This window comes from Geospiza fortis, unplaced genomic scaffold (genome assembly GCF_000277835.1).
Source record: "Geospiza fortis unplaced genomic scaffold, GeoFor_1.0 scaffold185, whole genome shotgun sequence".
Classification (NCBI taxonomy): Eukaryota; Metazoa; Chordata; class Aves; order Passeriformes; family Thraupidae; genus Geospiza; species Geospiza fortis.
The window spans coordinates 1178729-1193297 of record NW_005054469.1 but is presented as its reverse complement, the minus strand read 5'-3'; the positions used below and the strand labels follow the sequence as shown (position 1 = coordinate 1193297).

The following is a 14569-nucleotide window of genomic DNA, read 5'->3' as shown; positions in this document are numbered from 1 at the left end:
CCAAACTGATTGAAAGAGCAGGAAGAAGGAAAAATGTTAGCAGTCAGACATACTTTTGCAAACAGTTTAAAAACTGCTTAGAATACATTTGAAAGAGCTTGCGTGCAATAACAGAGTTAAGGGAAGAAACAATGAATGTGTGAGCTTCTGGGACATTTCTTGTGCTAAAATTTTAACATCAATTTTGTTTCTTATGATTTCCCATCAGATTCCACATCTACCGTTCTCACATGATGCATGGGATAATACCACCAGAAACACACCAAAAAAAGAACTGATGCTTTGAAACGGTTGAAGTACTTTTGAAAATCCAGTAAACAAATAAAAAAAGCCCACAATCCATTTGGAACAAAGCAAATTCAGAATGTGGAAAAACATTACCTTCTAAATCCAGTTCTAAGAACTGAAGGTGCAACTGTCACACCCTTGTTCCCCCGGGAGTTACTCCATGCTCAGCCCTGCTGGCTGAAACATTTGTGTGGACATCCTTTGCTTTGTGCCAAATCGGTTGGATGTGGATCCAAATTTGGTTGGATTGGATTCAACAGCTTCAGTATAGGTGGTTTTTCACCCAGCCATGCTTTTTGGGGTTGAAATGGTTTGCCCAGGAGGTGGACTGACAGACCTGAGGAGGCCATGAGTGCCTGCTTGGGGCAGCTGTGGGCTGAGCACTCTCACAGCAGCTGGAACTGGAGTACAAATTGTACTTAGACAGGACTTTCTGGGTGTTTGATGGTGGTGGTTTTGGCAGTTTTTGATAAAACAAAGTGTCTTTTAAATAACTGCATCTAACGTGTGCTCATGTGATGATACTTTCTTAAGCACTGAACATTATAGACAGATAATTCAGGATTGGGCCAAAGCCCATGATTGTCTTCTACCATTTACTGTGTGGAGATTCAGATTTATCATCAAGGAAAAGAGAATTTCATCATCAGTCCTGACATTTTTGGGGAAGAGAGCAGCCTTACAATTTAGAGATCTGTAGACATTAATGTATTTAGTAGGCAGTGACAAAAACAAGCAATAAATACAGAGTAACCTAAATAGCACAGATCATACATTAAAAGTTACAAAATTAAGGCTACACATGAAATTCAGACAGAACCATTTTGTTTAGTAAGTAGAAAATCAGTGAAATATGTTGACAGTAAGTCATAAAAACAAATAATAAAAATAAGTAGATTAAAAAAAACTGTGGAGGTAAGGGAAAATTTAAGACATCAAGAATGATAAAACGTGGAGCCAAGGCTGAAATTTATTCAGTACAAATATCAAGGTGACCTCTTCCCAGCAGAAAGCTTTGATACCATGAAACTTCAATAATTTGTAGAAATTGGTCTATCAAGCAGACATAACTTGTTATCAAATCCAAATTTTTAAAAGTAGATAATTTCTTGAAATCATATGCAATTTTAAATTAATATATTTTTATGAACTTTAAGCCTATGTTTTATTGGCATTAGTGCTGATGGAGAAATGTTTCTATTTATTCCTTTTCAGAAAATGCTCAGCTTAGTTAAGGTCAGCATAAATGCCATGTAATCAACATGGAAAACTCAGAAGAAGGTCAACAACTAGCAAAGAGAGTCTTGAAAACATGGAACAAGTTAAGAAAGGATTTGGAAGCTAATTCTTTAACCTCAAATGCCTCAAATTCCACAGCCAGAACACCACTGACTGCCCTTAGCAAGACCATTTTGAATATGCTGGCATTATTAAAGAAATTCAAGGCCAGAGTAGTTACGTATTCCCACATCACTTGTGTACAACTTTGGAAAATATCAACGGAAAATATTTGTGGGGAGTTACCCTCAAATTTGTCAGTTGCACATTCTCTAACTCTTGGCCACCAGTCAGGGTAACTGCAGTCACTGCTTCTGTTTACTGATAGTCAATAAAACATTGACAACTACACCACACTACACAACTGAGAGACAGGTATAGGATTCCATAACATGAAATCCTCATTAGGAATGACATGGAAGCAATGCCAACATGCATTCTCATTACCTGAATCATGGCTAGCAGCTTTGATTAAAAGGGAACTTTGAATCTCACTCTTTTTTTGGGGGGGGAAGGGCCTACTATACATCAGTGATTCATTGCTTTACTGAAAACTAGTAAATTGTAGCTTATAATGTTGATAGCAAAATACAACAGAAGATTTCTAGGGCACTGACTGGCATGGCCAGCATGTAAATGGCATCACTAGTTTCTTCTATATTGTTTCTAGTACTGTGAAAAATCTATCAGGTTTCCTTCCTTTCTCACTTTGTAAACTAGGCAAAAAGGGAAAGAAACATCATCTCTTAATCAAGCAGTGCCAGCTTAGCAGCAGAATTGTTCTTTACTCTCTTTCCTAAAGACAGGAAAAAACCACCCTGAAAACCAAACCAAACGGAGAAGGCTACAACCAACCTGCAAATACAACTCAAAATGCCTTTGGACATGTTCCTAATGGCACTAGGCTAAAAAATAATGTTCTGGCCTCCTAACAGTCAGCTATAGCGAGTTTACTGCTACAACAAAAAGAATAGTTAAAAACCTATCAGCGGCAGAATGTTTAGCACCTATTACAGACACAAGTGTAACTACCTAATGGTAATTAAGGGCATAAGAGAATGACTAATGCTCTGAATCCATAAAAGTGCATTGGTTTGGAAGCTATTATGATTGCACTGTCTGCAGCTCACAGCCTACACTGGGCAATTTACAGTGATAAGCATTCTGCATAAAACTGATACTCCATTCTTCCAGCACTGGATAATGAGCTGGTACATAAAGCTGAAACTACACACCACACACTGGTCACCACTTGAACAGTCCATTTACTCTCGTCCTAAGGATGCACCTGTTTTTCTTAATCTTAAATTCTACGTATTCCTACACTGTATTTTTCTCATCAAAATGCTAAACACTTCATTTGGTGTCTTTTGTGGTTTAGAAATACTTTTTTGTCCAGCAAAACTGAGAAACAAGAAAATGGATAAAGAACATACAGTACTGGCTGGTAGCTGAACAAATGCTGACATTTATATCAGCTCTTATTTAGCTTAGGGGTTTCTGAACCAGGACTTCCCCATGCAGAAGTGCCATAAAATTATTCACATTGAATAGCACATTCCTCAAGGAGTGACCTGGAAGTGCTACTCCACTGGATTAAGCAACCCAAAATTTGGTTTGTAAGAGAAACAAGTCACAACGTATGATGAACTATTATATTTTCTATATGGGATGCTCCCTGCAAATGAAGGTTTAATGTTTGTATTCCAGAGAGAAATGGAACAGAAGGGGGCAAAAATTCCTCCACTGCCACAGCATCACATACAAGAAATTGTTACCCTTTAAATTATACCATATTTCTGTTAAAGGGTTCTTTCAAACATCACAGAGGAAAGGGGGGGGTGGGAGGAATGATATGCTGCATTGTCCAAAACGAAATTGGAAAATGATAGATACAGATTATCATCTAGTAATTTATAGGAAAGCAAGTACTTTCATTCTCATATATAAGTAATATACTGAAAGGAATAAAAGAGATATACAAATCGTTTACAAATCAGACTTTAAAGCAATGTTCTTTTCAAGGGGCTAGATATTCTTTCAAGAAAAAGTAAGATAAAGTCTTTCCTGCCCAAATAAAATATTTTAAAAAAGGTACAATACTTTGGACTGGATTTCTCCTCTGCAGAGCTCAATGCAGTTATTCAAAGTGAATAGAGTCAACTACAAAAAACCACATTTATTCCTCTTGATATTTCACAGCTAGTGCAAATCACCATGGCTTGTCTGAAACCAGTATACTCCAACATTAACTTAGTTGTGTTTCCATTTAGTTAGCAGATGAAAACCTAAAATCATAGCCATAGATAGAAAAAAGTACATTAGCAAGTAAAGAACATTACTGTGAGTACTACTGTGAGTAGGCTAGTTAAAGGAGTCCCATATTCCTCATGTAACTCTAGAAGCCACACAGCTGCTGCACGCTTCCAAAAAACAGATAAGAAGAATGAATACAGTTAAGCAAACATCTACCAAAAATTCCGAAGTTCTCTACACAGCTGTCAGAGTAAATAATTTTCTTTAGGCTGCCATTGTTTTCCTTTCCATCTGGAACCAGCTTACCTCCTGTTCCCCAGGACAAAATCAGAGTCTGTGTGAAGCTATAACCACTCAGACCTGCCAGAAATATTAACAGAATCGTGGAATGGCTTGGGTTGGAAGGGACCCTTATATAATCTAAACTTCAACCCCAAATTTTTGCTGTTTTTTGTAGTAGCCATAACACATCCTGCCAAACCAAGGAGTCATTTTGGTTCCCATGGGATCCGACACAAAATCCCTCCACAAACACAATTCAGGTCGTTCTCTCTTCAAGGCAGGAACTTGTAAGCCACTGTGACTTTTCCTCCTGAGGACTTATCCAGGAGCTCTGTATCCCACATCAGTGATGGATGAGGCGTTGGGATGCTCTCAATAACCTTTATCACCCCCGCCAAGCCCTCTGACTGAGAGTGAGCAGTTTGTTTATGGGCGGTGCTGGTGACAGGCACAACAACAAGTCCCCTCATTCAGTCAAATGGGTGAGTTGAAGGATTAGTCTGTCATGCCAGCACAGGGCCTCATTTTTCTTCTGTGCTACGTGGGTCACCCCCTTCCCACAGCCTGTATTTGATCATGATTAATTTGTCAAGGCTGGCTATAGCATGGAAATGAAGAAATGGATTGCCAATTACAGTTATCTTCTCGCAGAACACCCCTTGAACCAGTCCTTTCCTGCAGTAGTGACAGCTCAGAAATAAACCAAAAGCAGCTCTATTGAGCAGAAGCCTGACCCAAAGTGTGTTTTAAAGCAGAAGGTGATTTCCCCCTGCCCAAACCAGCTCTACAGTGTAACTGGGTGACTTCTATCCTGCCTGGCAGGTACACAAAAAGCCCACTCACACTTGTTTTCGTAGTCACCTTGTTTATATGCGCTGAATTTCTGACTTAACACTCTTCAACAAGAAGGCGCACATTTGTTTCTGTGAACCTCACCCTGAATAAACCTGAAGGAGAATTTAATATGTATACAATTACTGCCAAGTAAACAAACCTAGCAATGATTCTGCTCTGCACAGAAGCTCTGGAAAGGATTAGAACTTTCTCCCGAGCAGTACTCACAGAAAGGTAAATTCTGACTCTTGCTGCATTTCCTCTGCAATAAGCCTTATGTGTTCTTACTAGCTGTGTAATATTTCCTCCATACAAGAAACTAACTTAAACTGAATAGTCAGATTCTGATAGATTAATTAAACAGGAAACAATTCCACAACAACCTGATATTTTATGAATAATTATTAATATGGAATTTGAGAAATAACACCACAGCCCTGGCAATGCATGCATGCAATCTGTTTAATTCATCGATACAATCACCAGCAAGTTACTTGAGTTGCATAAATTGAAAGTATGTGTATAAATCTAACTTTTTATTACCTCAGAAATTACTAGTTAAAAAGAAAATCCCTTTTACTACCAAAAAAAAAAAAAATCAGAGCATTGTAATAGATGCTTCCTTCCACTGTTGTAATTCACAGTACTTGATTTTCTGGCACATCACACCTTGAGACAGAAGACAGGTGAACATTTTGCCAGCATGTGCAGCACACAGCAGCTTTAAATACATTCCCAAGATAAAAAGGCACAACTGACTCTCTTCCAGGCCCAAGGTGGCCCTCCATTAACCCAGGTGCCAACACGATCTGCAGTGTGCAGAGCTGCAGAATACATCTTATAAACAGGATTTTGGCTTAGGAACAGGATTAGTCATTCACTACACAGAACCTCTCAGCTCTGCTATTCTGCCTCAGTGGCAGTTGCCCTTTCCAATGATATATGGCAGCATCACAATTTAACAAAGATGCAGGAAAAAGGACAACACAGTGAATGACTCTCAGAGCCAGACATGCCTTTAGCTTGACTTTCAGGTACTTTGATGAGACTCAGAGTAGCAGGTCTATTCTTTTGATCCTTTCTTTCATTTCAGGAGAAAGATATTTGCCCTTGCAGCAATGCATTTTTACCTCTCACAAGCCACCTAAGAGTCTCCATATTCTCACACACCCTTCTTCCAAACTTCTTGGAGTGACCAAAGTTAAGAATGAGAGATGACATTGGTAATGTAAATTTATATATATGGTGACCTTCTGTGCTTGTACTGGAGTAGTATTAAGGGTCTCCAACACTGACTAGGACCATTACAATAGATATTGCATAAATAAACAATAAGAGATAATGTCTGCTATGGAGGATAAAAAGTAGGACAAATAAGGCCCAGCATCACAATATTCTGTGGCCAGATCACAGATAGACCCTTTGCACTAAAACCTGAGGAATTAATGGAAAACAGAAGCTGTTTTCCTGAGGCATTTACTATCTAATGCAGTTCACAGAAGTTCAAAAAGATATCAAAGGTCAACAACCTTTGTGGTAAAACTATTTGATATATGTGACACCACAAATATTACTCCTACTCAACTTCAGTGTGTCAGGCCTTTTAAAAGCTCTGCAAGGACACACAAAGACTTGCACTACTTTTCTGTCCTCACAGAATGAGTTTTAAGCTGTGAGTGGGACTCAGCTGAATACACTCAGAGTCATGGGATACCTCAGGCTGAAAGGGAATCACGAGGATTATTGAGCCAGACTCTCTGCTCCTCACAGAACGACCTAAAATTATATCATGGGAACTAAGGGCATCATGCTCATCAGGTTTCATGGCAGCTTCCTTCTGTTTACATTTGTCAACTCCAGATAAAACAATTGCATGGTATTAAAAGGAATAGAAATCTTGCCATTGGACATCTTGTTCTAGCTGCCAAAGTACACAGAACGTGGGGTGTAACTAAGATTACATGCAAGACTAGTTAAGCCAGAGTGCACAGGTAAATGAAATCACTGCTAAGTGCTGAAATGTGGGAAGGCATGAAAAAGATATTATTATAATGACTGTGTTTTCACACTACATCTAATAATGAATATGGTTAAAAGACACCCAAAACAAAATGGTAGAATTCACTAATGGATTGGGCTCCAAGTTAAGTTTTAGAGACATGCTTTTTCCTGGGGCAAGGGGCAAGATTGCGTCAAAGAAAAAATCTGGATAGCAATAATTGGGCCTTTTACCAAGAAATATTTTATACTTCATGTATCATCTTAATGCAATGTCTCTAGGATGAGGTCCACATAGCTTTATTTTCTTCAATTCATTTCTTAACAAATTAGCTTCAAAGAGCTTTAGCTCTTTTTCCAGAGTGTAAAGGCACAGAACAAACACATCAGATTATCATGTTGACATCAGCCAAGAAAATTTAGAAAAGAGAATTAAGTAATTCTGTTGGTATACAACAATATAGAGCTTTAACTTTCATCATGGTAATTGAGACATTTCTAGCTCTTTGAATAGAAAACCACAAATATGAAAGCAAATAATATATCTGACCAGCTGAAGCCTTGTTTATAATTTCTGCAATATGCTTTCTGGATACCAGAGAACTTTTCCAGCTTATTTATGCTTTACAGGACAGTTACCTGACAAAAAAATAATAATACAAAAAGCGAAAGGAAAAAAGGGAAAACTGCCCAAAGCTCAACATGTTTTTGATGCCTTTGGGGATGTTCCTGGCTTTTCCTCAGTAATCTGGAGATACCTACAGAGCTCACTGCTAAAGCAACTTGAGCCATGCTAGTAGCTTCAAGGTGGAAAACACTATGAAATAAGAGCAAGAGAGCACACAGTTGTTTCTTGCAGAGGAGAACCCAGGCAGTGAGGTTAGAGAGGGTGGCCAGCTGCAAGGTGAAAGGTGTGATAATATAATAATATACATCTAATATAAATATGGCTGAAATATAAATATCATTTTAAGAGGAAAAAGTAATTACATAGGCTTTTATTTCTTCCTAAAGAGAACATGGAAAAGATTGAAAGAGATGCCATGAGGCAACTATTTAGTCAACAGCCTAAGCTTTCAAAGGGAAATTTTTAAGGACAGTCACTAAATGACAATTTCATGAAGGACAGGATTTGTCCTCTAGTGTTCAGGGGAAATGCTGCAAATTGGACCAGTCAGCAAGACCTTCAGAATAGATAAAATTCTAGATAGTCAAACTACATTATCCATAAAAAGCTAATTTCCACTGAAAAAGAGAGCTTATTAAGTCTCTCGTCTGGAATCAAGCTAGAGCTTCTCCTTGCTAAATACATCACATGAATGCTAATTTTAGACTGCTGAGAGCTCATCAATTTACACTTCCCTGTAATAATTTTTTAGTATTTAAATTATGGGAAGACACCAATTAGTATCATGGACACCACACTATCTGAAATAAGAACACTGTTAAATAATGCATGCAACAAATTTTTATACAAGTAGTAATTAGATTTCTAGGATTACTTGAATATTATAATAGTAATTTCATAGCTGTTACCATTACTTTTAATAATAATCTATTTAACTGGTGATCAGACCCAAAAGAAGTGTCAAAGAATGAGTTCTCATATATCTTCATTTTTACAAACATATAACATTATGCCAATTAACCAGCAAATATCAAAATGCAATTAACTCTCAATGAGTTACAAAAAAGATCTTTTAAAACAACACAGTGTCAAAAAAGTTGATGGTTGATGTGGTCTAAGCTGAGGATGAGGAGCTGCTGATCAAGTTTAAAAATCAACTTAGTTATGAAAATCTTCCTTATAGGAACTTTTCTTATGTGACCTACCAGATTGGGATTTTTTATCACAAAGAATTTATATAATATCCATTTTCCTGGATAACCTCATCTGACATCACAATATCCAATTTCTGATGCTCACATAAGCATTAAGCCTTTTTAATGGTGACAGAAACTCAAAGGCCCAGACTGAAGATAAGTACAAAACCACTTAATAGTTACTTATTACACACTGGTGTATAGTGGCTCTGAAAAATTTACAGCTAACTCCTTCCTTGGAAAGATGACAGTGCAGCCCTTATTAGAATTGCTCATTAAAGAAACATCTATTCCAGAAATGAAATGCCAACCGAAAAATGAGGAAAAAAAACATATGAGAAAGATGGAAATAGATGGCCTCAACCTTTAACCCTGTGTCAGGAATTGATTCTGCCTTTGAAAACATTTGGTTTAGTCTTCTGACTCAGATTTTATGATGGCTTTTACAATCCTTCAGTCAAACACCTGTTGGTTAATCCCTTGTTATAATCTACCTGGGATCACCTCATGGGGAGAAGAGCTGATGGAGATGCTCCCAGCCCTCTGTAGCAGGATGAATCACTCCCTGGACTCTCAGCAGGACAGACAGGGGCTCAGGACAGTGGTGACACAAGCTGGCACAAGACCAAAGGACCTCTCCCCCAACTCTAAAGCAGACAAGAGGATCTGTGCCCCCTCCCTGCAGCCTCCCTTAAGAACAGATTATATGCTTCTATTTCCTATACAGGAAATACACAGCAATTTTCTACACAGCAATTTACTCTACTTTTTTCTTTTCAGACTTCCCTTTAGCAACACAGAGCAAAAAAAAAACAAAAAAAACCAGGCCAAAAGCTACAAGTAAGCCTCAGTGGATCCTACAGCAGCAAGATTTACTCCAATGTAATAATGATGTTTAAAACGTGGTGAAACTGTGCATTTCCACCACTTAAATCACCACAGACATTCTGCACTTTCGTGGCATTTAGTCTGTTTCTCTCTCTGTTTTTAAAACTAATGCAAGTATAACTTCATAAGAAAACTAAGAGCTGCTTTTATATTTCTTCTCAGAAAGGATAGAGGACATAATTTTAATGAAATCAAGCTGAGGTACATCATACAGCTACAGTGATGCAGAGACAGAAATACACACCAATTGGAATTCAGAGTTTCATCTTTCTCCCTCCACTTTATTTCTTGTTTCCCCCTCTCCCTTAAGTTTAAAATAACATTTAAATACTAGTTTTTGTTGTCAAAGAGCAGCTTATGTTGCCAACATAAGCATCTCAGAACAAAGCCCAGTCCTGTATTACTGTAAAGTAACAGTAAGGAGGTAACACACAGGTGTGCACAGACAATAACATCTTCAATTCCTTCCATATGTAGCCTATCCCACACTTATCCCTCAAAATATTTGTGACAAACATGAAAAATCCTGTCTCCTTACAACCATCTGCAAAGCCTTGTTTTAATGTTGTGGCTTGGAAGGTTTGTAGCACCATATCCAACACCCTTGCTCACTCTGCAGGTTGCAAACACCACAGTTTGTGGAGAGCTTCTTAATGAGCTGCTCTTCCAGAAAATCTACTAAAAAAAGTGGCATTTCCCCCTCAATCCCCTCTTCTGGAGCTATCTCAGACATAATAAGACAGTAATTAAGGGGAAACTGGACATGTAAATGGTGATCCTCTGGTATAACATAAAAATCTGACATACTACAGCCTAAAATAGCACTTTGCACCCTCTGAACTACAGATTTTTTCATTCCTTTTTATAATTTTTCTCCCAAACAGATAGTAAACTTGCTTTAAAAAGGAAAAAGAGACAAAAATGTAAGAAAATCCCTCAAAATTGAACTGGCCTGGCTTATGTTTGTGTGTTACTAAACAGCTGCTAAGGAAGTCTGGAGCTTGATACTCCAATACCTCCCTAATGCCATGGGAGGGATGTAAATCCTCAGTCCTCCTCCCAAAACAGTTTTATTTGGGAAACTTCATGCTCTTGGTATAAATGAAAGCATTTATTGCAACGGAAGAGAGTAACCCAGGGATCCATGGGGATATAAACCTTCACAACCTTTGCTTTCTTAGACTGATTAGCAGTTCTTAAGCTTATTAAATGTGACAGAGATCTCTTAGGAAAATATATTAGGGATTTGGGATCTCGTAGGGATTTTTTTTTTCTCAGAGTGCCTGTGGGCAGACTCTCACTTGTTTTTTAATTCTTACAAATATTTAGCATTGGTTGCTTCCCATGTCATTTTTCAAAGATGGAATCCCTCATTTGAATCAAACGTCTAAGTCAAAGATCCTTAGTGAGTGGATTTGTTGCCAGCGCTCTTTAAACAGGAGCACATGAAAAATCCAAGTTTTGCCTGCTGGCACTGTGCAGCAGCCAAATGGCCTTCTCAAGGCTGTGACTTGTTCAAGCTGAAACACGCACAGCGTGATGGGTGGAGATGGAGCATGAGGAAAGCGTCTGGGGAGGAGGGCAGACTTCTCCTCTGTCCAACACTCTTCCCATAGAAAGCAATCTGCCCTCAGCCAAGACCTCAGGAAAAGCCTTGCTAGCTTGTTTCTTCCTAACCTCCTTTTTATGGAGTGAAGGAGTGCTCTGCAGTGATGAAAACAAGAATGGGCTGCTCGCCACAGAAGTGTGAACACTCTGTCCTAAGGATGAGAGCGCAGGTGAGCAATCTACACATCTACAGGAGTCTGGAGCAGAACTCTGTCCAGATCCTCAAACTGGATATACTCAGCCAACCTCTAGCAAATTTCTGCACTTCATTTTGTAGGAGAAACTGCATCCTCAGCCAGGGGTTTCTGAAGGGAAAGAATTTGTTTGTATGGATCCAAGAAGAGGAAGCAGCAAGCGTGTTCCTTCTATACTGCTTTACTGGGACAGTCCAGTGTTGGGTGCACAGCACAGATAATCATCTCGGCCACCAGGAATGAGGCTGATCCACTTTTCCATCTAGACACTGCCTTTATCTAAAGGAATATGCATGGATAAAGGGGAAAACCCCAACAAAACCAAAAAGATTAAAGCATAGTTTGTGGGGCTTGCGCGTACTTTACGTTGCAAACACGTCACAACCCACAGTGTAATTTTAGCAATGCAACTGCTATCAAACATTCTTGAAAATACTGACGGGCTGCCTTTTTAATTATTACTCTCAGGCAGTGCATCTGAAAGTCTGGAAAGAATGGAAGTGCTTTTTTAATTGAGAAATAAAAAACATTTCTTAAAATGTAAACAGTACATTCAAATAGAGGCTGTATTCCCCCCTCCAAAAAAAACCTACAAAAAGCAGCCTCAGAAAAGCAGAGCATTTTAGCACAAATGCATTTAAATTTATTTCCAACAGTGAAAACAGCAAACAATTACAGAAAAAGCATCTGCTGCAGTGTATAATGTTTCAGTAATGCCACAGCTACCTTTGAGAGAAGCATTGAAAACTTCCCATAAACTCACTATCCCTATCAGAGATCCTTTCCAACTTTCTCTGCTGGCTTCAGGGAACCATATTTCTCACCTGCTGAGACTTTTCTATTAACTAGGCCAATTCTAAAAAAAAAGTGAAGTACTATTCTTTGTACATCCCACTTACTGGTAATTTCTATATACTTACATCATATCTTGCTTGCTATTCTAAAATAAATGTATCAAACAAAAAGAAATGTAAACAAAAATAAGCACATCAAACAAAAACGTATCTATGTAAAAGATCAAGATTTAGGCCAATGAATCAAGGACTAAAATGCAAAGCTTGCCTCCAAGTTCAAAAGGGGGACTAAAACTGAGAACTGAGGGGAAGCTTTATCTGAAACCAGATTTCTATTCAGCCAATCCTAGTGCTCATGGAAATGGCATCTGCATGTTCTTCTGCAACAATGGAAATGCAGTTCAAGTAGAAGGGACTACAGCACCCAAACTGAACTAGATTTTACCTTCTGAAACCTATTTCCGATCTACAATCATCAAAAAATTTTAATAAGAGATCCTTAAAATAGAAGGAACAAGCCTAAATATTTCTGCCTTCATTTCTCCCCTCCTGAATATGAATTATCTAATTAGTCAATGTTCAAATTACCTTACCTAACAATTACTATGTGTTATGATTTATGTCATGCTACATTGTTAGATGATAATGGCTTTTTTTAAAAAATATTGCTGTTTAGCATAAAATCATTGATAGTTTGGGCTGGAAGGGACCTTAAAGATCACCTGGTTCCAACCCCCCTTGGGACACCTTCCACTAGACCAAGTTGCTTAAGGTTCCATCCTACCTGGCCTTGAACACTTCAAGACATGTAACATGTCTTGAACATCCTCATGGTTCTTTAAAACATACTTATTTTAAAATAACTTTAAATTGTGTAAGTAATCAAACCTATAATAATTTATTGGATCTAAATTTTAAAAAAATCAGCAGGTCATTGTTTAAGGAAAAAACAATCCCTTTGTAGTTTGCATGTTTTCTCAAATTTCTCGATTTTTTTCTAAATATTGAACTACTTGTTTTTTCCTCCAAATATCATGCTCACTTCTTTCACAATGCCAACCAAAAGCCAGTTAATTGTTAGTGATGGATTACCTTATGATTACAACAAAGCAAGAGACTTACAATAACCATTTCCTTCCAGTTCCTTCAGGCCATGTAAATTTGCATGTAAATTAATAAACTAAAATGGTGGAAGCAAAACTCAAGGGAACTAAGACAATTTCCTGTAACTCCAGAAAGTTGGCTTGGCTTTTTTTATTTTTGTTTTGGCCAGTCTTGGACATCATGGCATCTTTCTTTCTTTCCCTCTGGATGGAAAATTTTGCCAGACCCCTATTTTTCCCTTGCTGAAATAACAGCAGCGTGTTTAAGAGTTACTGCAGAAGGGAAACCACAGTTGCAGGTCTTGGCTCACAGGCTCTAAGGGTTATGCTAAGGGCTGTGCACAGCAGTATCCCGCTTCCCAGCACACCAGCATCCAGTCACAGCCAAAGGCTTTGGGTCTCTGTTACTTAACACAGTATAAATATATTGGTGAGATAAAATGACTAATGAGACATCTGATAGGAAATATCACTGTTTGGAACAGCAGTAATAGGGAAAAACGAGTAAGAATAAGTGACATCAAAGGCGTGTCTTACCATAAATTCCAGTTGAAATACAGGGAAAGGCCTGTAAAACATATGAAAGGAAAAAAAAGAGATCAGTGGGATTTCTGTTTACCATACTTTTTATCAAAACCAAGAGTGTTTTTAAATGCCTGTTTTTTAACACCCAGAGATTATATGTTACAGCAATCATGGATACAGCAGTCAAATCACAGGCATTCTCATGTCATTATATGAAACATAGTCCATATGTTTTCCTTGCTGCCACATTAATAAAACTGCATTCTTTTTCACATCTTGAGCTGCAAGCAACATTTAAACACAGACTCATTCTTAAAACTGCCTTTTGAGCTAAAATTTGATTTTATGAGCTAAAAATGAACACCATAAGCTACTACAGTAGCAAAAAACAAAGTCATATCATCTGGATAGAGTTAGACAATGTTTCTTCATCAGTAAAATAAGCTTGGCCAGCTTAGACTATGCTATGCCTCTTTGTCATGCCCTCATTCACTATAATCTCCTTTTTTGATTCAGTTCTTGACCTCAGTTCTTTTGGATGTGGTTTATGGTGTGACCCAACACAGCTGTACTGCTACAAGCCAAAGGTTTGCAAACTGGTACAGGGGGAGGAACCGGCAGATGCTGGTGAAAAGAGTACATTTTTGGGGCAGCTTGGACACCAAAGAATATACATCACACAACAAGAAATATTACA

At 38.1% G+C, this 14569-nt stretch overlaps 1 protein-coding gene across 1 annotated transcript in view; it reads right to left on the bottom strand.

Moving 5' to 3' along the window:
* MACROD2 (mono-ADP ribosylhydrolase 2) overlaps window positions 1-14569 on the bottom strand; it is a gene marked incomplete at its 3' end in the record, with an annotated part of 798315 nt that overhangs the window by 216738 nt on the left and 567008 nt on the right. The window contains exon 6 of the mRNA XM_031062830.1: window positions 13885-13915. Within this exon, the coding sequence (XP_030918690.1) occupies window positions 13885-13915 (31 nt within the window). The remainder of the gene's footprint in view (window positions 1-13884; window positions 13916-14569) is intronic.